At 42.2% G+C, this 23,651-nt stretch overlaps 1 protein-coding gene and 1 long non-coding RNA gene across 2 annotated transcripts in view; both read right to left on the bottom strand.

Moving 5' to 3' along the window:
* The window catches only part of LOC121712001 (mannosyl-oligosaccharide 1,2-alpha-mannosidase IA-like), a 128,854-nt gene extending 111,199 nt beyond the window's left edge, over positions 1–17,655 (bottom strand). Inside the window, exon 1 of the mRNA XM_042095903.1 lies at positions 16,875–17,655. Within this exon, the coding sequence (XP_041951837.1) occupies positions 16,875–17,375 (501 nt within the window). The 5' untranslated portion in view covers positions 17,376–17,655. The remainder of the gene's footprint in view (positions 1–16,874) is intronic.
* A 1,508-nt stretch (positions 17,656–19,163) lies between these two features.
* Positions 19,164–21,588, bottom strand: LOC121712089. Its single transcript, XR_006032506.1, has 4 exons — positions 21,319–21,588; positions 20,713–20,754; positions 20,461–20,509; positions 19,164–19,971 (listed from the first exon to the last, which is right to left on the bottom strand). It is a non-coding gene; the product is annotated as an uncharacterized LOC121712089 (long non-coding RNA).
* Between the last annotated feature and the right edge of the window lie 2,063 nt (positions 21,589–23,651).

The raw sequence follows: 23,651 nt of genomic DNA, 5'->3' as shown, positions 1-23,651 counted from the left end.
GAAGGAAAGAGGCCTAAAAGAGGAGTGTTGTTTGAGCAGGGCTTTTTAGAGGAGCATAATTAGAGGCCCCCGTGGAGGAGTCTGTGTTTGATGAGCGTCCAGCCTGAGGTACGACCTCTGAGACACACACACACACACACACACACACACACACACACACACACACACACACACACACACAGATCAGCACTGAGGCTCACATCAAACACAGCGAGCAGGAGAGAGAGAGAGAAACAGCGATGATGAGAATAGAAGTATCGCCTCATTTGGTCAGTCTGCGTCCAGTGAAGAACACAGATGTCATCGTCATCATCATCATCATCATCATCAACCGCTGTTTATTCAGGGAAGACTGACTCAGCATTAAGCGCTTTTAAAGCAATGACCTGAATTTACAATAATACAACAACAATCAAATAACAAACAACAATAAAACAGTACAAATACAAAAGTCAAATCAGGAAAAAAGTAATTATAGCCTAGTAATTATAAACAATTATATTATAGTTTTGCTCCTCTATAAGTAATTATGTCCTAAGCCGAAATAATTGCAGAAGGTCCGACTGATTTAGCTCTACTAGTCTAGGCTATAAGCTTATATTGATCATTGACAACCTAAGCACTATAATAACCATGATGCATGAGTACAAGCCTGCATGCTTGGCTGAATTACCCATCTATGACTTCACCCTATGACTTCACCCCTCAACCAGAGCTCTGAGCTCAGGAAGCAGCAGGTAGTTTCATTCCTGCTTGGCCAAGCTGCTTACTGATGCCTGAACAGCAACATTTTTACCAAAACGTAGAGCATTATTTTAAGGGTCTCCCGTTTTGCTTTCAGTTGGTGAGCAGGTAAATTATGTAACGGTCATAAACTGAGACCCTCATATGTATTCAGGTTCAAATCAACAACCAGAGCTGGGAGCACTGCAGTCAGTCACTAAGACTTGCAACACTCTTGCCACGCGAGACAGTGGCCTGAAAAAAGCCACCATGTTCACATTCTACCAAACTGTTGATAGCCTATCCCCCAATATATTAGGCCAATCTGAAAGCCAATTGTTGTCACTTTACTTCTCTACTTTCTGATCATATTTTTGTTTTATCATAACCACTTTTAGCTTTGCTACAAGTCAGCAGCAGCAGTTAATAGTATGATAGTTTACAATTACTTTTATCAGCAGCTTGATATGGTGGGAGGTTCATATATATATATTCTCATACACACACACACACATATATATATATTATATATATATATATATATGTGTGTGTGTGTATGAGAATTAAATGTTGCAAGTCATTGCCAGCTGTTGCAAGCCAGCGCAAAGCATTCACCATGTCTAGCTGCGGTTGCAAGGTTTCATAGCGTTGCAGGCTCATCTCGTCGTGAATCTTTGGTTTGAATCCCTCTTTAAACCACACACATGTTCCTATGAGTTGGTCCAATTCAGTAGCCTACTTCTACTTAACTACATTACAATGCTGCTGTTCTCACTCTCAGCTAATCTAGAGAGGTTAATGTCAATGTCAAGAAAAAAAGGCTTCAGTCACACTAAAGTACAACCACTAGCTAGGGAGGGGTGTTTGTTACTCACTTTGAGCAATGCTAGTACTGCCTAAACCACCCCCCCAAACACACACACACACACACACACACACACACACACACACATCATATACTTGAAAAACGTTATTTATTAATCAACCTTATTCATTAATCAACCTTTCAGTCAGCGTTCAGTTAATCCAACTACAGCGCTCCGGCTAAGAGGATGTGGTTGTTGTCAACACATTCTAGAGGTGTGTGTGTGTGTTCAACCACCGTCAACACAATATAGAGGTGCGTGTGTGTGTATGTGTCAAACCACCGTCAACACATTATAGAGGTGTGTGTGAGTTTTACACTGCTGCCAAACAAGCCAGGCGCCGCTAGCTGGTTAAACATTAACTCAAGCACAAAAATGTGAGGTACAGAAAACATATTTGAATGTACAAACAACTAAGCTTAGTCCTACACTTGGAATTACATTTGTCTGCAGCTATGCCTGACTAACTCGCAACGCATGACAAACAGACAATAAAATATATCTGTCAAAATATAGGGCACACTATAAAACACAGTGATTACACACTTAAAGTTTCATTTGAAACAGACTCAAGTCACTACTAATTTAGTAATATACTCAAAAACATACTGATTGCCACACACACACACATACCCCTCCATCTCTATTCACCCGGCATCTTTGATGTGCCGTGAAATCAGCAGCCTTTGTACACTGATGGGGACCTAATTAGGATATAAATATGTTCTAATCTGCTTCCGCCTTTGTTGTAAACGGAAACCTAGGAGACCTTTAGTGAGGGAGAGAGAGAAACTGGCATGGACAGACACACACAGACACACACACACACACATGTACAGTATACACAGAAAAAAAAACCCCATCTCTGTTTACAATTCACTTTGCTTATGTCATGATATATTATGTATTGCCAAAGCAATTGTTACATAAATGTAACTATTTGTCATGCCAATAAAGCACCTTTTGAAAGCACCTTTTGAATTTGAGAGAGAGATAGAGAGAGCATTCTGACCATCTTGTACCAGCAGAGAGAGAGAGAGAGAGAGAGAGAGAGAGAGAGAGAGAGAGAGAGAGAAGGGGGGGGGGGGGGGGGGGTAAGTAGTGGGATGAGCTCTTTGCAGATCTCTGAAACTAACAGAACTCCTCCATCTGCCAAGGCTTCAGTGGCACTCTGAGCAACATGTAGATCTAAAGGAACGAATCACTCAAAACTTGGCTCAGCAACTCATCTTGGCTACATGATCTGTTCAGCTGTCATCTCAGCATGCAGGTTATGCTCCTCTTCCTCTACTCCACACAGAGTAAAAACAATGACTGGCACCCCCCACTCGCACTTATTGCCCCACACACACACACACACACACACACACACACACACACGCGCACGCACACACACTTGCGCTTATTGCCCCACACACACGCACACACACACACACACACTCGTGCTTATTGCCCCCCACACACGCACACACACACCCCCCTCAGTCACGCTGAAGGACTCTGGACTCTGTTTCACAAACTTTGTGTGACCAAATTCACTTCAGATATAACATGCAAACACCAAATACTGCCCAAAACGTTGATGTTTTAAGTCAAGGGTTCTCAAACGTTTCTATCCCGGGCCCCCTCAAACCATTCTACAGTTCTCTGGATCTATATATTAAGGTTAGGGTCTTGTTTCCTAAGCCGTTTAAGGCAGTAATCAGTGTGAAGGTGCTACAATGCTACACTACTAATTACTCCAATGGCTTCCACTGCCGAACATGGGAATTAGGACAAGGGGTAATTCCGCCACGGCCATATTCCCTGATGGGGGGGTTACTTTAAGCACTCCACAATGGAGATGAGATCAGTGCAGCATGTTAATAGCAGTCGTCGACAGCTAACCCCCCTTCATACAGGAAAATCAATCACTGAAGACAGCAAGGCGGGATGATCTACTCAGCTATGATTACAGAGCACCTTCGGAAGAAAGGCTGACAGAGAGAAAGAGAGAGAGAGAGAGAGAGAGAAGATGGAATGGGAGGGAGAGAGAGAGAGAGATAGAATACGGAATGGGAGGGAGGGAGAGAGAGAGAGGATAGAGAGAGAAAGACGGAATGGGAGGGAGGGAGAGAGAGAGAGAGAAGATGGAATGGGAGGGAGAGAGAGAGAGAGATAGAATACGGAATGGGAGGGAGGGAGAGAGAGAGAGGATAGAGAGAGAAAGACGGAATGGGAGGGAGGGAGAGAGAGAGAGAGAGATAGAAGACAGAATTGGGAGGGAGGGAGAGAGAGAGAGAGAGATAGAAGACGGAATTGGGAGGGAGGGAGAGAGAAAACAGAATGGGAGGGAGGGAAAATCCTCCAAGTGTGGCGGCATTATACCAATGTGATGTAATGAGGGCAGTAAGAGAAGCTCTGCCCTATATTCAGTCGTTCGCTAATCAAAAGGAGTGTTATGAATGACGGGTGGGGGCAGAGATGGAGGGATGGAGAGATAAAAGAGGGAGGCGTTAGAGGTCTGTCGATCTCAAAAAAGCTGTAGGGATGTAAGGTGAGAAGCTCGCCCTGAAACGAGAGAGGAGATTCTCTTTCATGGAGAAGCTAAGCGGAATTGCTCCTTTCAATGCCCAAATGTAAAGGTGGTGGTGATGTCCAAAACCAAAATCCAGCATGTCATAAAAGCACCATAGCAACAAATGCTACTGTCATTGCAGTCATTTTTGATGCCGCTCAACAATAAACAACAAAACATGTGGCTTGTGAAGATAAGGCTAAACGCCATAAATCACACGTTTAATGTTTCAATGGAACAAGGATAACTGGTTATTGCTGATTATTATAATCCATTTTGAGACGACGGGGACACGAGAGAGAGAGAGAGAGAGAGAGAGAGAGAGAGAGAGGGAGAGAGAGGTGTCCATCTGGGCCTCGGAACTCATGCATCTCATGGAATAGCCTACTAAATATATGTGCCATTTAGGTCATCATGCCCAGCTCCCAGGGGAGACTTCAGTCTTACAGGACAGACATATGGTCAGACTACTGTACACTGAAGCAGGGCCACTTGAAGCCGCAGATTTAGCCCTGGCTGGTGCTGCATAAATCGCCCCTAAAAATATTACAGAGCCATGTGTTGCTACAATAACTCTTTTGGGCTTTTAGAGCGGTGAAGAGTCTATAGTCAAGGTCTTTTTTTTTAACCCTTCACCAGGGGAGTTTTTTTTTTTTTTTAAACAAAACAAAAGATTCTGTTTTGCATCAATGTAATTAACCCAGATATTCTTTACAACATTCATTTTCCAACATTCCCGTCACACCAGAGAAGCCATCTGACTGCACTGCAGGTCTCTGGACGGTACAGCTACTTAGTGATGGATCGAACAACGGTGTCACTGTATCAGTGTCTGTGTCCCCTAAGGCAGGGGCTGTGCTCAAGCATGTCATTAGACTCAAACACGAGGAGCAGAGAAGCCCCCCCACTCACCCAACAGCCTATCCTTTCCTGTCAGTACACACCATGATGGTGTGTATCATTGACAGACGAGCAAAGACCACAGTTAATGACCATGTGTGCAAAAGGAGACTATTGAAGAATCGGTTACTCAATAGCTGTTTCAATACCTTTGGGGGAAGTGTGTGTTTTGGAAGTGCATGTGTATTTGCATGTGTATTTGCGTGTGTGTGTGTGTGTGTGTGTGTGTGGTTTTGAATAATGCAGATCAATGTACTGAGGTGGACACTGAGTGACTTTTGCTCAGACAAATGAACGTCCAACTTTCATGACTCACTCTAATACGCATGCACATATGCACGCACGCACGTACCAACTTACATTTGTCCAGGCCCCCGAAGAGCGCACACACAAACACACACAGAACAGACGGGTGCAAAGCCCTCTTGCCAGGGCAACTGAACCCACTGGAAACAAAGTGCCCACCTGGTTTGTAACGAACATGAGCACATTCACACACAATTCAATTGTACTCTTTTATCTCTTGCCAACACAAACCCAGGCTGACACGCATGCTCTCTCGGTCTCTCTCTCTCTTGCTCTCCTCTCCTCTCCTTCAAGTACACACAGGGCAGGCTCAAAAAGCGTAGGTCCCCTGCCACACAACATAGTCTACACTTAATTATTCACGCACGCACGCCTCCTGCCAAAGTCAGCCTTCCAACAGACATTACGGACACACATCTGGGATGTGAAGAGCAAAGAAAAGGCAGGGTTGTGTGCCCACCTGGCTCTTTGATTGTGTGAGCCACATACCCACTCCCCATGCCAACAGCTATGCCAGTGCAGAGTGCCAACAATAAGATGCCATCTCATCTCTGCTGCTGTTAGCCGCACTGTTGCTGTTTCTGTGTGGTGCTCCATTTCAGTTCCACAACAGTTCTAGAATCAGTAGATGTAGTGCCGCATGCCTATTCATAAGGCCTCTCAGCGATGCACACCTGTTCTAGAATCTGTACACTGTAGTTCATTTGCAGAACAACGCTGATATTGTTTTAAATTACTTAGACCTATATTCTAATAAGATATCATCAAATGTTAGTCAAATATATTTCTTCATGCTCTGAAAATCAAACCCTCAATATCTGGTTTAGGGCTGAAATGAGTAATGTCTGCTGTGTCATATTAACTACTACAAGGATCAATTTACATTGGCTATTTGGCACTATAGTAAACTGGGATCAAACATAAAAGGACTATATAAAATACCATGATTCCTTGTCCCAAAAAAGGTTGACACAAGAAGCAAAAGTATCAAACGACATAAAAAAAAAAACTTCAAAACAAAGAATATGAAACATGGAGCACTCACTGAGAACTCTTGCAAGTAAAGCAAAGAATTTAAATTCAAAAGATCAAGTAAACTGTCTATCTTTTTTCCCTCTTGGTGAAAATGAAGCATAACAACATTAAACATTCAGCGGCAGAGTGGCCTGAAAAACAACACTCTCCCAAAACACTTCCATTTAAAACTGTGCTCTTATCGTGAGAAGAAATATATTTTTCATCAAAATCTTGGTTGATGAAAATCTTGGAGAAAAAAAAACCCTGCAGAGGAATGGGAATCCATAAAAAATGAATGAGATTTTTAAGAGCCCTAAGACAGTCAACTGAGCAATCACAAACTCTCAAAAAAAAATGTGCGTGTTCTTACTTATGCAGGAAGTACGTTGAGCTATGTTGATGGCTAAACGAGCCATTACACTGCCACCATTAAAAACAGAGCACACAAGAATCAATCTACAGACTTCTGCCCAGATCAGGCTCATAAATCCTTCCTGCATGGAGGCCTTTTTAGCATAACGTGGTTTAATCAGGAAATCAATTACTCCTCTCACAGCACTCCTGAAGAACTTACAGGGAAGAGAGAGATACGCCCAGAACCTAGAAAGCAAAAGCCCTCACACATGCAAACTGTACACTAAGCACCACACATACACACACAAAGTACACACACACACACACACACACACACACACAGCTCATAAAGTGCCTCAGTTCAGTGTAAGCCCAACGGGGGCCCACGGAAATAGCTGGACCTCATGTTACCCACCGTCAGAGCGTTTATCTTCATGCAGTCCACATCCTTTCATCTCACACACACACAAACACACACACACCATGAGGCTAAGAGCAATTTGTGGGGAACCATCCGCCCCACAGACCCCCATCCAGCCTCTTACAACACCACCATGTTTTACAACAGGCAGATGTCTGACCACACCACTTAGGACTGTATTCTGTGGAGCCCCAGATCGGGCGACAGGGCAGCTCAGAGTCAAATGTGTGGTCAAGCAAGTGAGTGAAGTGGCTAAAATGACGGCAGGACATACACGCACACACACACACACACACACACACACGACGTGAGTAGGCTAGTGATTTTCAGCATCATTGCAATACAAGCGGGGAAACACAAGGCATGTACAGTCGTCTGGGCGGGCAGATGCACGCACGCAGCCAATGACTAGTGCTCACCCTCTAACCATGGATTGAATAAGCACATCTCTCAAATCAGTCGTCCGACTCGAACGAATGAAGCTGCTTGCTGATTAAATGGAACACAGGAAGCTTCCAGAGAGGCTTTACAGACCCAGACATTCAATCCGAGAAGACCTCTATATAGGCTTCAATTCCATCCTTCTAAACATCCATCTTTCTGAGTCACTCACTTCCTCCATCCACATCTCCTCCATGTCTGTCCATACTCTTCTCTACAACAACCCTTCCACCCAAACGAGCATGGAAACTAGCACCAGCTGAATGCTACTAAAATATGAAAGTGGCTGGTAGACTTCAGACACAAAGTAATAATTTAATATTGAGTGGCTGGTGAATTTGACCAAAAATTTGACCATCAATCTGCGAGTGGCTGGTAGATACACATTTTTAAAATGTAATTTCCACCTCTGCACCAACCTACCCAGCCCAACCACCACCCCATTCCAGTGTCCCTCACTGGTGCCCGCTGTACCTCTCTTGGGGCAAATATGCGGGATGGTCCAGTCTTTTTTTTCCCTCTCGCACTACTGAGGCATTTGGTATGCAGCACACAGCTCCCCCAGAGATTCTCTCTCTGGCTGCCGTGAGGCGTAGAGGGGAGAGGATTACTGAGGAGTACCCGGGCGGAGCTCCACTAGGCCTGGGGAGAGCGGCAGGCTGCACTGCCTTCAACCACCAGAGTTCCATGGAGGAAGAAGAAAGGTAAAAAAATGGTAGGCCAGGAATATCCAGATAAGCTAGTCCAACCACATACTCCAGGCAGCAGTTAGAACCTTTGCTAAAAGAGTAGTCTGGGAATATGTTCCTTGGCTAAGACTGAGAATGTGACGAACATCTGATTAGCAGGGAGAATCCTCAGAAATGAAAATGAGTTTTGCATACCATTTTTTTTTATTATTTCATGTAAAATACAGGTACAAATGTGCAGGTTTAATGTAAGTCGTAGTAAGTCTTCGCTCTTGACTGCAACCATTGCACTTAACCTACCAGCAATTTCCCTTTAATTTTGAGCCTAAGTCAAGGCTAAGGTTTGACAGAACTTCAGTTACCTTAAGATGAATCCTTTATCTACAAATAATTTCAATAGAGTGAATGTGTTTGAAACACATCCCGACTATGGAAAACAAATAATCAATTGTGCAGAGGGAAGGTTCACAGGTAATTCAAAGGAGGGATTTATCACAGTCTACCTGTAAATCAGGCCAAGCTTTTCACCACACGCTTTCCCTGAACAAAGCAATATGCTCTCTCTCCAAACTGAAAAGGGGCCCCCTTATTGACTTGACATTTCTATTTGTTACTGGAAACACTGGAATCATTGGAATCAGGTTTGGCCCAATCAGTTGACACGAGGTTAACTAATGAGTGCCTTGTGAAAGGCAAATTGATTTTCGCTCTCCCATATCTGTACATCAAGGCTCCCATTCCTTATTTGCTTAACAGCCTCGAGTGACAAAGCTAAAGAGCTAAAGGCAAACACCTTTTAACCCTCCAGACAGCCAGTTGGTTTAGGCCCCAATGAGTATCTGAGAATTAATCCTGCACAAAATTAACGAAGAACTCCTTGGGCGGAAGATAAACAGCAACATTGATCTGATATGGTGGAGTGGTGGAGTGAAGGCATTTTAACACAATTAGGGAAAACACAACCCCCATCCCTCTTAACAGACTTTGGAGTTTAATAGGAATCAAAGCCAAGTTTGGCAAGAGCGATTCTGGCAAGTCCAGCTAGCCTAATGGGCTCTGGCCCCATTCTGCACCAGAACTTCATCATGTGTGTTGTCTCTGTGCTACAGCATGTTGGCTTCTTCACACACCATTATGCTTTGGTGTGGGGTTGAATGGGTGGGAAGGGGGGGGGCAATAATAAATTATGTCCAGGCTAGAGTAGCCTCATCAGTGTAAAGAGCTGTGATTGAAAGCCCAATCTCTTACCACACACCACCACAATATGCTAGCGAAACTGTACATCTTCAATGTAAAGCCATTAAACTCTCCTCCTCTAGACTGTGTGTGTATGTCTGTGTGAGTGTGAGTGTGTGTGTGTGTGTGTGTGTGTGTGTGTGTGTGTGTGTGTGTGTAAGGGAAAAAATATACCAGTCTTAACAAAAAAAGCTATTTTTATATCCAACACAAACACTTTGGATTTGCCCATCTGATCTGAACTGATCCGCGGAACTGAATTCTGGCTTTGTGTCAGTGGCTCAGTGCAGATGTCAGAGGTCATACCGCTTATTCAAATGGGTCTGACCTGAGACCATTCACACTGCCTTGATTCTGTGCTCAGTCTGTTCACCATAACATGGGCATGTGTGTATGTGTGCATGTGTGTGTGCGTGTGTGCGAGTGAGTGAATATTTGACGGGGTGGGTGGGGGGCAGTGTAAGAGCAAGAAGAGAGGAAATGTAGAGGTGAAAGAACAAACAAACTCAACTCTTCCTTACACTGTTACAGCCTCTCATAGCCTTCATCCCTCCTTCCTTCTCTACCTCTTCCATTTCACTATTTCTCTCTCCATCTCTCCTCAATCACGCGCTCTACCTTTCATGTCTTATTTACAAGGACGAAGGAGGGAGAAATAAAAGGATTTGGGCTGAATTATTTAGAGTGTGTACTTACTTTGCTTTCCTTTCAAAAATATACAAATAAATAAATCAAAAGTAGGGGAGAGATTTCACTGGCAAACATCGCCATGCAACTTCCCTAGGCAACTACCCTAGGCAGGCCATTAAAAAGATAACACACAAAAACAAAAAGGCATCACAGACAAACGCAATCAATCTCTGAGGCAAAGGGTGTGCTCAGTTCTAGATCGTTCCATTAGTTTACATTATCTCTTCTCTGGGATGCCTTTACTGCATCAGACACACAACAAGCTGCCCTACAGTAAATGCGCAAACATAGGACATCAGTCTTGAAGCGGAGACAAATGCCTGGCTGAGGAGGGACGCAGTGTAATTTGCTAATCAGAGCAGAACAATAACTAGGCGATCGCCGCCGTCATCGTCGCTCGGTTAAGATATCACTGTCGCCGAGGGCTATCAGTGTCTGACCTCTACTGCAAAAAGCTTGCTCCGAGATATGACACTGAGTGGTCGTGGCACATTAGACACAACAAAAGAGCCCTTTGAGCTCTCAAGAGAGAGTACCCAGGACCCGCGCTTGTGCCACGCCATCTCAAGTTCCCCCCAACGTACCGACGGATGTGAAAGCTCCTTACCAATGTGCTCTGGTGGTGAGTGACAGACAGACCGAAGATAGGGGGCTAGTATGTTCTGAGCTCTGGACATGACAAACAATCCTCTGCACAAGACTGACGATGAGAACGAATGAGGAGCCGGCAGCCAGACAGCTGACAGCAGTGGAGCTAAGGCCAGCTGATCCCGGGAAAGCGCTGTCATTCCCACAGCTGGTGCAAACTCCTCAGGTGGTGTGTGAGTGTGAGTGTGAGTGTGAGAGAGAGAGAGCGAGAGAGAGGCAGAGAGATGTCCTGCAAGTTAATGGGCTTTAACAACAGCCCCAAAATACTTACTCAAAAAATTCCCTGCAATTTGGCTTTTTATGAAGGCGCCATGAATGAGGCCCAGTGTGTAGCAGCAGATGTGCACATCAGCAGCTTCACACCTCCAACCCACCCCCACATGCAACCTAACCAACAATAGCCTCAAAGAACTTCAAATGCAGAAGCCTCACTCGCAGGCCAAAGAAACCCTCCAGGGCCTGAAGGGCCGAACCCAGACGTCTTTCAGTCTGGTTGCATTAGCCCCTGAGTGAGAGCAGTCAAAGACTCCAGATCCATTCAATCAGGAACCATCTGCCCAGAGAAAGGCTCTTCCCCAGCTCTGACTGAAGCCTTTGGTTTTGGTCATTCCCTGGCTTACCCTCCAAGTGAATAGGAGCGATCTGGGGCTCTCCGCACAGCACTGGTGCAAGGCCCTGATTTGCAGGTGGACTGTAAACGTGGACGAAATTCAAAACGTGTACACACCACGGCCCACCAAATTAAATTCTGGAGGGTTTTGTTCTAGAATTCCATCTTTAGGAGGTTAAGAATAGGGTGAAAAAAAGAAAAGATTTGATCTTAACGCAGTAAGAACTTAAGCTCCCCCCAAGCTTTATACTGAATCACTGAAGGATTAACCATTGCGTCATTCAGCCAATGCTCATGCTCTACATATCTCAGATCGCCACCAACAGAGACTTTCTAATGAGGAGACACAGCACTCAAAAAATACTCCATAGAATGCATGGGGCTAGTTTGTCACGCCAATATGGCCGTTGTCTACAAATATCCCACCCCTTCCTCGGCAAAACTTCGACATGTGAATACATTGAGCCAATCATATGGTGTGTTGTGAAGACATCGTGCCAATCATGTGTTGTGATCTCGCCGCTGGAGCAAGATTGGTGTCGTGAAGCCTTGCGCACGCGCAGTTCGACCCAAAGACTGTGCCCGATGAGTGCCCATAAAACGTTGGTATATGGCCGCCGAGTGGAGGGACTTGCCTAAAAAGACTTTGCCACCAATAACTCCACCGCCAAACACTAAAGAGTGGCTCACGTAACAACAAGTGCACCATTACTACTGACGAATTCTTAACCAACTAACATATTCCGAGATGGTCAGACAGTAGTCTGGATGGCCAACCTACAAGGTGGTAAAAAGACGGAAATGCTGACCCTGTAGCTAATGATCACTGGAAATGGAGACAACCACTAGAATTCTACATCATTAGAGTGTGAGTGTGTGTGTGTGTGTGTGTGTCACTTCACCTACATACAGACAATCTACTGAAAGCTTACCTCTATTTAACGTGACTAAACTATGGGGGGCTTAAGTCAAAATGCATCAGCATGAATCAAACCAGACTGTGCAAAAAGTGGTGTGACTTTTAAAATTATACCGATTACGTGCAGATGAAATCAATTAAAGCTCACCCAGAAGGTATAACTGGAAAATCACTCTGTCATGTGAAACATATTAAAATACACCTCTCTCTAATCTGTCTATTACATGAGAGAGAACGAGAGGGAGAGAGAGAGAGAAAGGATTTGAAGTATATTTCCATGTCTACAAAACTTTCAAATCATTAAATTCTCCATTCAGCCCTATAGCAGTGATCTCTCCTACTTTCCCTAGAAGCAGTGGCCATTGACGCAGTGAAAAGTCCTTTGACAGGCCCCAGTGGTGCTGTCATGAGTGGGCCTAGTGGCACGGCGGTGGCAGCTCACTGAGACAAAGCTGAATCACAGCCTGCCTGCTTGCACCTATTCTCTCCCACAGCTCCCACAAAAGGAAAGTTCTTGACATCAATTTGCACACACAAAGCAATTACGGCTAAAGGTCAAGAGCCAGAATGGCAGGCTCGAGAAGTGTGTGTGTGTGTGTGTGTGTGCGTGTGTCCATGTAAGTCTGTTGGCTTTTATGTCTGTGTGTGGGGAGAAAGAGGGGGGTCTGACTGTGTGAAACTATTAAGAGCTTCAGTCAATTTCTCAGTACCCTGAATAATACTTCTCCAATGAGTTCAGTCACCTTTCATCACAAGTTCAACATTTTGGCAAATCTCAACTGGAATGCATTTTAGGCGACTATTCTGAGAGCCTATAAAGTTAGATGAAGAAAGTAAATGATCGAGGAGGGGCATGTGCGATTGAATGATAATAACCACAAGACAGGAAGTGAGCATCATATATCTTTGTGGTAAAGGAAGGAAGCTTCTGAATTCTCAGAACCACGCATGCGCACACGCAAGAGAGAGAAACTGAGAGAGAAAGAGAAAGGAAGTGAGAAAGCAAAAGAGAGAAAAGGGATGACGCCAGGGAAAAAAAGAAGAGGGTTAAAGTGTGACACAGACTGGAACCGGGCCTGGAGATGTGTTTGTCTTGGCTCTACGGGTTGCCGTAATGTGATTAACCCCGATGACTCCAACCGAGGCACCTAATCCCACCTGCGGGAGGCCTGAAAGAGCGGGGCGGAAGGTCTTCAGTGCGTGTGCAGTGCAGTCTCAAAGGCAGCGCCTGTCATCACAAGAGAACTCATCAGTGTCAGTAATACTAAAAAACGCAAAGCATCTTGGCGCTTGTATCGCACATCTTGGCACTCTTTGTATGACGCATACAGCTTAACACTTTAATGTAGCTTGATTGCTTTAAGTCGCTTTGGACAAAAGCATCAGCTAAATGACCACATGTGTAACATATCCATGCATAATGATCACACGAAAGATTGGATAAGTAAGGGATAATGTATAGAGCGCTGGTCATTATTGAATTTCCTCTAAGGATCAATAAAGTATCTATCTATCTATCTATCATCTATTGGGAAAATAAGTCCCGACAGGGCGAACTAGACATGTTCCGCCCTGAAGGGACTTATTTTCTATACATTCTATACATTATCCCACTTATTACACGCCTACTTGCCAAAACAAAACAATAAACCCCCCACGATATGACTCTTTAGCCTACATAGCCTAGGCTATAGCCTATTTGTTACCGTTCATCGTGGCTTTTGCTGATAATGGTTAGCCTATGATCCTTTTGACTACGGGCCTGTTTCCTGAAAGTGCTTGCATTCAACGGCTGTGGTCACTGAAAAGAGAGAGTTTGTAGATCTCACTTAAAGGTGGCACAATCATTAAGGAAATGCACAGCAGATCACCAAATCAGCCACTGACGAGCCATTCTGCTTTCCAGGACAGAGGTTCAGGGGCACAGACCTACTGTACTCTGACATTTAATAAATAACATACAGATAAGCACGGTCATGGAGGTCAAGCCTAGTAGGCCTCTCTGTCCAGAGGAAAATATGGCCTGTGTTCAAATGTGCAAGGGGAGGGGGGATGCTTTTGTTTGTTATGGCAACATTTGAGGGTGCTTGTTGGGAAACCACAGTTCAATCAGTGAGAGTCATCAGCTGGTGGCTGGGTAGGTTTTTTAAAAAGAAGAAATCAGGAAATGGTTATGAAATAAAGACTACGCAATAATAACTCTTAAAAAAAAAGCCTAAGAACGGCACACAGACATAGATCACAGACCTTGCAGAAAACAGAACATGCAGAAATGAGGGCTACGTGTAGGTAGGCTTTTACTCTCACATTCTGTAACCTATACAGAAAAATACAAACATACTTCAAAAGCGCTTAGAGAGAGAGATATGGCTGGCACAGAATGAATAGGGTGGCCCTCCAGATAGCAGTGCATAATGAGGAGGTCATGGCTGGACAGGGCACAGAGGTTTTTCGCTGCTTGCTTGTTTCTGCAAAGCAGTGTTGGACCCTCCCTGTGACCTGCCCAGTGGCTGGCACAAATCTCTCTCTCTCTCTCTCTCTCTCACTCACTCACTCACACACACTCACACTCACACACTGACATTCTCTCACAAATATGCAAGCTCATATCCACCATCAAGCTCGTGTCTCTCCTCTCTCTCTCTCTCTCACACTACACAGCCTCTCTGACTCTCACAAATTAGGTGAGCTCATATCCAGTACCTCAGCCTATCCATGTACACACAGAGAGACACCACTCCTATAACTCAGACCAATTCAAACAGTTTTTCATTCACTTGTCCTTATACACACACATTCATACATTATGTGTGCGCGCACACACAAACAAACACACACACACACACGCTGCCAAAGTCAGCAGGGCAGCAGATAAGGGGGCAGCCAAAGTGCAAACAATGCAACAGCAGACATGGCAAAGCAATCTCAATCACGACGGTCCTCAAAACAGACATGCACAACAACGAATGTAGGCAACCTGTAGCCTAGGCTAAAAAACTATGTACATCGCTTGCAAACAAATCTACAGAGAAATAGCTTTATTTCTTCTTTTATTCCACTCACTCATTAGAGAGATTAGTCAGGCTGAATGCTTTAGCATTTCGCGAGTGTAAAAGAACTGCACATAACACTGCAGACAGGCAGCTGTGTTTGTAGCAGCAAAGTGCACAACGCTGTTGGAAAGGCTTTTAGAGGCTACCTGACATCAACCAATGTCTAGTTGCTGAGCGCTTCATAAACATAGACCACCGAGTTCATCTCATGGTTCGACTTCGACCTCGGGGTATTTATCGAATCAATTACCCTTTCGGGACCATGCTGAAAAGAAGGAATTTGTGTTGTAATCGCTTGGGTTATGCGAGGCATTGTGCAAGGCTATTATGGATGGCATGCTTTAAAAGAACACTTTTATCTGATATCGTCGGAAACTGCAACATCACTGTTCTTTCCATTTGTCATGGCACGAGGAATGCAGGCAACCTACAATGTACATTATGATTCCATTTAGATGTGTTTGGTTTCCCAACACCACCGTGAAAAGAACTGGACAACCGTTGGGGACCAGTTGGTGTTTCTGTAGTCTGGCACAAGCGGCTACACGGGTTTGACAGGTCTAGGCTACATTTCATTTCCAAAGAGCGATCCAAAAGATCCAGCTATTTCTCTTAATCCAGATTAGATTAACATAATAAAAGGCATTTTCCAGCATAATGGCAATGATCATAGTTAATTAGTAGGCCAATTCCAAACTATCTAAATGCACCCAGTGGGTGTAGCAGGATAAAACAACGCATCTGTAGGCTAATATCTAGTGATAAAACGCAAAGACACTTTTATTCTGTTTTACAATGCCATGTAAACCTCTACGAGGTCAAACAAGTTATTCTATTTGAAACGTCCTGGCTACTGGAATTATTATTCTTCAGTGGCTATGTATTATTATTCTTCAGTGCACATTCTCGATGGAAGACAGGTTTACATCGCTTGCAGGTGTCAGAGCCTGACGAATGAGTCATTGAAAGCCAACTTGGAGTACTGACGTGTCTTTGTATGAATGTGTGGATGTGAGTGAGTGAGTGATTGTGGGAGAGAGAGAGAGATAGAGACGAGATTGACATTTGGAGTGCCAGAAAGTTTAAAAGACAAGTGCCTTATTCAAGTCTCATTCAGTAATGTTTACTACTGACCTGGCAGAGCACTACTGCACAAGCGGACAAATTATTAAATAAAAAGTAAGCCTACTACGAGGGTTATGATGTTACCTTACGTACCGAGTGGGGTAGGCTGGTGTAAAGTAACGTTAGCGAATCAATTAGGCTATGTTATGTGTAACCTAAACGTTACTTGAGATGCTGACATCTGTCAGTCAGGTAACGCCAGCTAGCCGACATGGTAATTTGCTCCCATGCTGAGCTAGCATTTTGGTTAATGCTGCGAACTGCTGTGACATTTAAAACAAACAAGAATGACTTAAACAGACCACATAACATAACTTACCTCTTTTATTTTTGCCCTTTTCTCTTTGGTGTCCGGGTCTGAGGGCTCGCGTCCTATTACTCCGGGTGGTCGAACGTATTCAATAATCGGTAGACCATCACCTTTACCGCCTTTAACTACACCTTGGGCAACTTGATCCTTGTCGTTCTTGATGTCTTTCTTGATATCTTCAGGGTGTTTCTGGAGCGTGTCTTTAGCTTCGATTAAGGCATCTTCGTGATCTTTTCTAATTTTAGCTAACATTTTATCAGCATTTCCCGTTCCGATAGAACCACTATCTATACCTGTTCGAGTGGCAGTTTCTACCGACGCCGAGCGGAAGAAAACTCCGCTAAGCAGCTTTGACGAATCCGGTAAGAAGAAGATTGCCCCGAAACATAATGTGATAAAAGCGCTAAAAACTAACAGCAAAATGAATTTTTCTGTCAGTCGAAAAGACGTCGGACTGGCAGACTTCCTATTCGGGGTCGCCGTGAACGGTAGAAGAGTTGTTACAGGCATTTTCTTTTCTTCGCGTTCAGGGAACCTTGAGCAGACTGAGTACAGTCGATTCGCAAATCGGATAAAGAAAGTATTACGACTGTTCAATCTCTGTTCGTTAGCAGCTACTCTCCACAGTCCATTTACTAAGACCGTTTCCTATCGTGACTGTATATTCGGCGGAAAACTTAGTTATGGTACCGAGTGGTGTCCTGCTGTTTCAACTGTCTATGCTGAACCACATCTGCAAAAAACTCTTTCAGCGTAGTTCACAACGGAAGGAATGGCATGTATGTGTGATTGACACTTCTCGTTGTCCAATCACTTCGCTGCTAAAATAAAGCGTGCTGTGGGCGTGTTTTCCGGAGGCTACGTATAAAAGGAGTGGATGTATACATGGATTTCTATGGAACGTCACGAAAACATGCGTGCGCAACCAAGAGGCAGAAAGCACCATAGAACCACAAAGAGCAATGCAAAAGAGCAAAAGAATAAAATGAGTTTTTGTGCTGAAAACTGATGGTTAGAGAATGTTAAATATGTTCAATATCCCTAACGGAATGCATGTCTTCGCCAAAAATGACAAAATATGATGTTATATTAATAATCCAAATGAATGTCAAACTTTGAAATATAGTCTGAAATGAGATGTTAATATAATTGAGACAACAGGGGTATACAAAAAAATCCGATTGTAGCTTACAGCAGCCAACTATTTAGGTTAAGTTTATAACGTTGTGGACGGCCACCAAGCGTCTTCTGCCTCACGGCTGCGCGCACATCTAGTTTTGTTGGTAAACGGGAAACCCGTGTATGAAACCGTTATATGTAATACCTCCATGTATGAAACAAACATGACAGGTAGGGCAAGTAATTCACGTGTTATTGTGAATTTGAAAAAAATCTGGAAAAAAACAAGTTTTCATAAGCGCTGGTATTTGTGTTGATCATATAAGCGTTGACACTGTCTGCAACATTTTATCAACTTCACCCCGATAGTTAATTTGCTTAGGCTACCAGAGCAAGACCAAAGCTGACTTCTCAGACGCGTACGTTCATCAGTGTTTCTGAGCCATGGTAGGATTCTGATGTGGACAGACAGCTGCTTAAGCCTACATGTCCTGTTGGTGGCTCAAGTATCAGGCATAAAGGCTACAGAGAGGATGGCACTGGCACCTTTCATCAGAGATCAATGTGTATAGGCTATGAATTCATTCATTTTATTACAGTGCATGAAAATGCACTGTACTGTTCTTCCTAGGCAACTTTTTCTTCTTATTATTCCGCTTACCACTTTTTCCGTACGCAATTTCTCTTGAACAGTTTAACTTAGAAACTTCATTCAAACTTTGTAACGTACACTGTAAAAAAAAAAACGTAAAAAAACGGTAAAAGGCACGGCAGCAAAAGTTGCCACTTGGTTACCGTAAAATTATGATAAAATACCATACAAGGAATTGCCGTAAAATTATGGCTTTCCCCTGTATATGTTGACTGTAATTTTACGGCGAAATTTTAGTAAAATCACAATGAAATTGTGTGATTTTACTACAATTGGCCATAAAATTACAGTGAATATAGAGCGGAAAGCCGTAATTTTACGGCAATTCCTTGTATGGTATTTTATCATAATTTTACGGCAACTTTTGCTGCTGTGCCTTTTACCGTTTTTTTAGTTTTTTTTTTTTTTTTTTTTTGCTGCTGTACATTTTAATGTTTTTTTTAAATATATTTTCTCTTATTTCAGACATTTTACATGGTCAAACCATATACCATAATAAAAAAAACATCATAAAAATACACCATAAGTTAGTTCCAACAGTTATAAGTTTATTCTAACATCAAATGAGGCATTGTATTTCTACAGTTTCCAATTAATTTACAGTGCATTGTAAAACAAAATATTATTCCTCAAAATATTTGAGAAAAACGATGGCTTAAAACTACTTTAACCATTCTTGTTGTGACAACTTAAAACTTTGTTGTAGCTACTCAATTCATTTCAGGAAACCGATTGCCTTAAACCTTTTAATTTGGTTTTAACACACTGAACTCATATCTAAACAGTTTATTTAGCTAAGTGCCAAACACTCATAACTGAATACATTTATTCAATATAAAACTCTGTGATTTGAAGAGTTTTAGGCAATGCAAGCCAAATTATAATTATTAAGGCAATCTACAAAACCTGTTAACTTCACTCCAGATCATTTGTAGCTTGGGTTTGATGGCTTTCTCCCATCATTGATCAAAATTGAAGACGATAACCTGAATGAACTCAATGAAGCCACTTTGCTCCTCAGTGTATCTCAAAAAGGAGAGCACAAATCAGTCCCATTATTTAGACAATCAGAAACACATCCCAACCCTTACAATTTAGTGGAATAAGATGTGCTATTAAAAAAAGACAAGAGTCTAAAAATACACCAAAATTCAATATCAAACTCTAGCAAAAGCCAGCATATTGTTCAGGAGAGGGTGCTCAATAAAGTAGACAGTGGAGGCTGCTCTTAGCCCCTTTTCAACTTCTGGACCTTACTTGACAACAGGATGTTCTCATATCTTACATTCAACAGCAGTGGTGTCCTAACATATGACAGCAGTGGTAAGATGTCTGCTGGAAGCAATAAAATGCAAACACAAACTTCAGAATTAGGATTTTCCAACCACACAAATGAACGGCCTCAGACAGATTGTGTAAGGGCCTATTTAGACCGCAAGCATGGCGACTGTGTGTCAGCTGCGTTACCTGTCCGTTTTAATTTTGGCACCGATGTTAACAGGTTAGAGCGTACGCTGCCTGCGTGACACGCATGTCTCAGGTGTCTTGAACCACGCTGAAAACGTGTGTATGCTAGAAATAGGACTGGCGTGTATTTTTCAAGCGATAGGCAAATGTGTAGAAAGCGCTTCCATTCAAAAGAGACAGTGAAGAGATGCTATAATAGGCAGCCTGCCCACAGCAGTGCTACATCCGAGACGTCTCTGGTATGAATGCACAGATAAAACACAATGCAGGCAGCCATGGAACAGACACACAATGCACATGCCACGTTGACGCTATGAATAGGCCCTAAAAAACTTTGTGTAATACATCGATGCTCACCTGTCATAGATATTGCAAGTTCCGTGGACTGTCCAACACTTCCAAACTCCTAAAATTACACAAAATACCAATATAACAAAATAACAATAAAATAATACAAAGATAGCACCAACCCATATGAATGACATTACTCTTGGACAAAACAAACATAATAGCATTTTACACAAGTAATTTATGAATGCAATACATGTAGCTTAACATTAATAATAAAAATACCACAAGTATAATAGATTAAAAGGTGTGTTAACTTACATAGCCATTAGATCCAAGGTACTTTCGTTGTTAGCACTTATTCTGCTCATATTCGGCATTGGAGGGACAGAAGAAGAAACATTAGGTTGTTGAATAAAGCTGTAACGTTATTATACAAACAGATCTCTATTGACAACCTAAGTTTCTCTGTATTGCATGAAGCACATTACAGCAACAGTGAAATTATAAACTGGTGAACATAGACAACTAAATAATTTTCACATAAACATAATGCTTAGCTGCTACAGGATTGTTTAATCTGCATTTACCACAAGCCAGCCTTTCTGGAAACTTTTAAATAGCACGATGCTAAAAACGCTGTGCTATGCTAGTTAGCTAAACAATAGCTAGTTGGGTTCTACAAACTTACAAGGACAAAGATAGGTAAAATACACAACAGAGTCCTCCTCCTTAATCTAAATTATGATAGTCATGCATTATTGAAGGCATGTGAACACCATTTTGAAATATCAGAATTCATGGTTAACATGGGCTAGCACTAGCTTGCTAGCAGCAGCTGTTAACATACTTTTAATGTTAGCTAATCATTTGCAGTCGACAGTTTTATTACCACCCAAATATCCTTGCATTTTAACTAAACCTTACCTCTGGATAGCTGTGCCTCCTCTTTTACAAAGATTATTCCATCCTGCACACGTGTTTCTCATACTTCAAAAGCTCCTCTGTTGAAAGTTGCTGTGAGTGAGTGAAGAAAAAAGTAACGGTTGTTCCGAGAGTCCGACCACATTATCTGGTCCGACCAAGCGAACTCCCCTCCCCCAACAACATTTGAGTGAAATGTGTTCAACTTTTTAAACTGCTGCAGAGCGCCAGCCAATCAAATTGCAGTTATGCTAATGAGCAAAGGCAGCTCTCAAAGTAAATCAAGCCGGAGTTCATTAGAGTATTTGCAGATAAAAGTCATTTGTTTGTTTTTTTATACTTGGATTTTCTGACCACTAGTGAGAAATAGATGCTGTACATTATTTAAAAAGCTGTTATTGTAATCCCAAAACACGTCTGAAATGTTGTTTGACCCCCATAGCAAGTTAGCAGTCGGTGGTTAAAACACCAAAAAAAAAAAAAAAATGCACAGTATTTTTACACTGATAACTACTAAATTAAAAGTCTAAACCATTTTAAAATGGTACAACTGTGTTAAAAAACGGTGGATTCTTCTCATTTAAACATTACAGACTTTGTCCGTGCTTTTACGGCAGTCTTCTTGAAAAAGCTGATTTTACTGTATTTTACAGGTATATTCTCTTATTATTAAAAATAGAGTATAAAACCGTATTTTTTTACGGTAAATGTCAGCTAAAAAACTTTTATTTTTTACAGTGTAGGTCTTCAAACAGATCGGGTTGCTATGTCTTTTCAACTTTGAAACTTTTATACTTTTTAAACTATTAAAGGTGCCATGTGTAAGAATTGAGGTAAAAATATCCAAAAAATGAGCTACACGCATCAAAAGAATGGAAGGAAATAAGGGTGATGATGTCATTAAAAAAATGACAAGGTATAGTGCTGAAGAGATATCAACCTGAATTAGCATGCTAAATTACTACCCAGATAGCAGACGGGCATTGAAACTATGTATCAACATTACATTGTCAACCATAAATCATTGAATCAATGTCGGATTTCGATGTTGATTTAACATCAGTTTGCACCCTCAGTTAATATTGAAACAATGTTGATTTATTAACTATAGACCAGCGGAATTTCAATTGTATTTCAATTAAAATAAATATTGAAACAATGTTGAAATTACAACCAAACTAAAGATCAATGTGATTTCAATGGTATTTCAATTCATATTAAACCGCAGTAAACCACTATAAATCTGGCAAAATATAGGGAAATTCATACCCTGCTTTATCTACAGCCAGGATACATTTGGCTAGGCCTAGGTATGTCTGGTTTAGGCTACACAAGCTTGCATAAATAACCATTGACAACTTGTTATCAGTTTGAAAAGCAAGTGCATTTATTCACTCTTCTTCATTTATAAATTCCCGTGTGCTGTGCTTCCCTGCCATCTATTCAGTAGGCCTAAGGTTGCAGTCAGCCTGACCATCCAGTTGAGTGAAGCGGCACCTAACAGAAATAGAAGAAAGATATACAGTGTTAGATAAATATGTTAAACTGAAGGCTACTTACAAGTGAAACTTTAGAATAATCATATTCCGTCTATGTACATCGTAGCCTAACTTACAAACTCATTCATGCTTGAGCAGGGTCGGACTGGGAACAAAATTCGGCCCTGGCAATTTTCTCCTGGACCGGCCCACTACTGGACCGACGACCCCCCCCCCCACACACACACACACACACACACAAGCCCACCGATACCAAAATCCCCCCCTGATTCCCCCCCATAAATAACAAACACACAGTATCATGCTGTAGCAACACTTCATAAACTGAACCCAAACATTTAGATTTGGACCTATAGGTTATTATATAATCAGTATCATAATTTCTGTCAACTATGACGATCTCCATGCATGTTCAGTAGCCTATATTTTTCATTTAGTCAAGCAGTGACATGTGGTTTAATCAGTGTTGGGCAAGTTACTTCAAAATCGTAATATATTATGTATTACTTATTCAAAGTAATTCATTACATTATAATATTACTGTCTCTGAATTGTAAGGCATTACACTACTATTGTATTACTTTTAAGTTACTTTTACCAAAATATCTGGAAATATGGATTTGGAATTCTAAATGCAGTTTATTATGCTCAATGCAGCTCATTGCACTTCTAATGGAGGGTGATGTGGTACAACATAATGACTGAGCTAGGCTTAAGGCTACAGTAGAATGCAATAGGTGCAGTGATGGCTCATGATGCAATACAAGGAACAATCATAGCCAGAATTTTGTTAAAAGAAGACAAAAGGTCAAAGTCTGGTCAATTGTGAGAAATGCT

Source organism: Alosa sapidissima, chromosome 6, assembly GCF_018492685.1.
Source record: "Alosa sapidissima isolate fAloSap1 chromosome 6, fAloSap1.pri, whole genome shotgun sequence".
In the NCBI taxonomy this organism is placed as follows: Eukaryota; Metazoa; Chordata; class Actinopteri; order Clupeiformes; family Clupeidae; genus Alosa; species Alosa sapidissima.
This window is presented reverse-complemented; position numbering and strand designations above follow the sequence as displayed.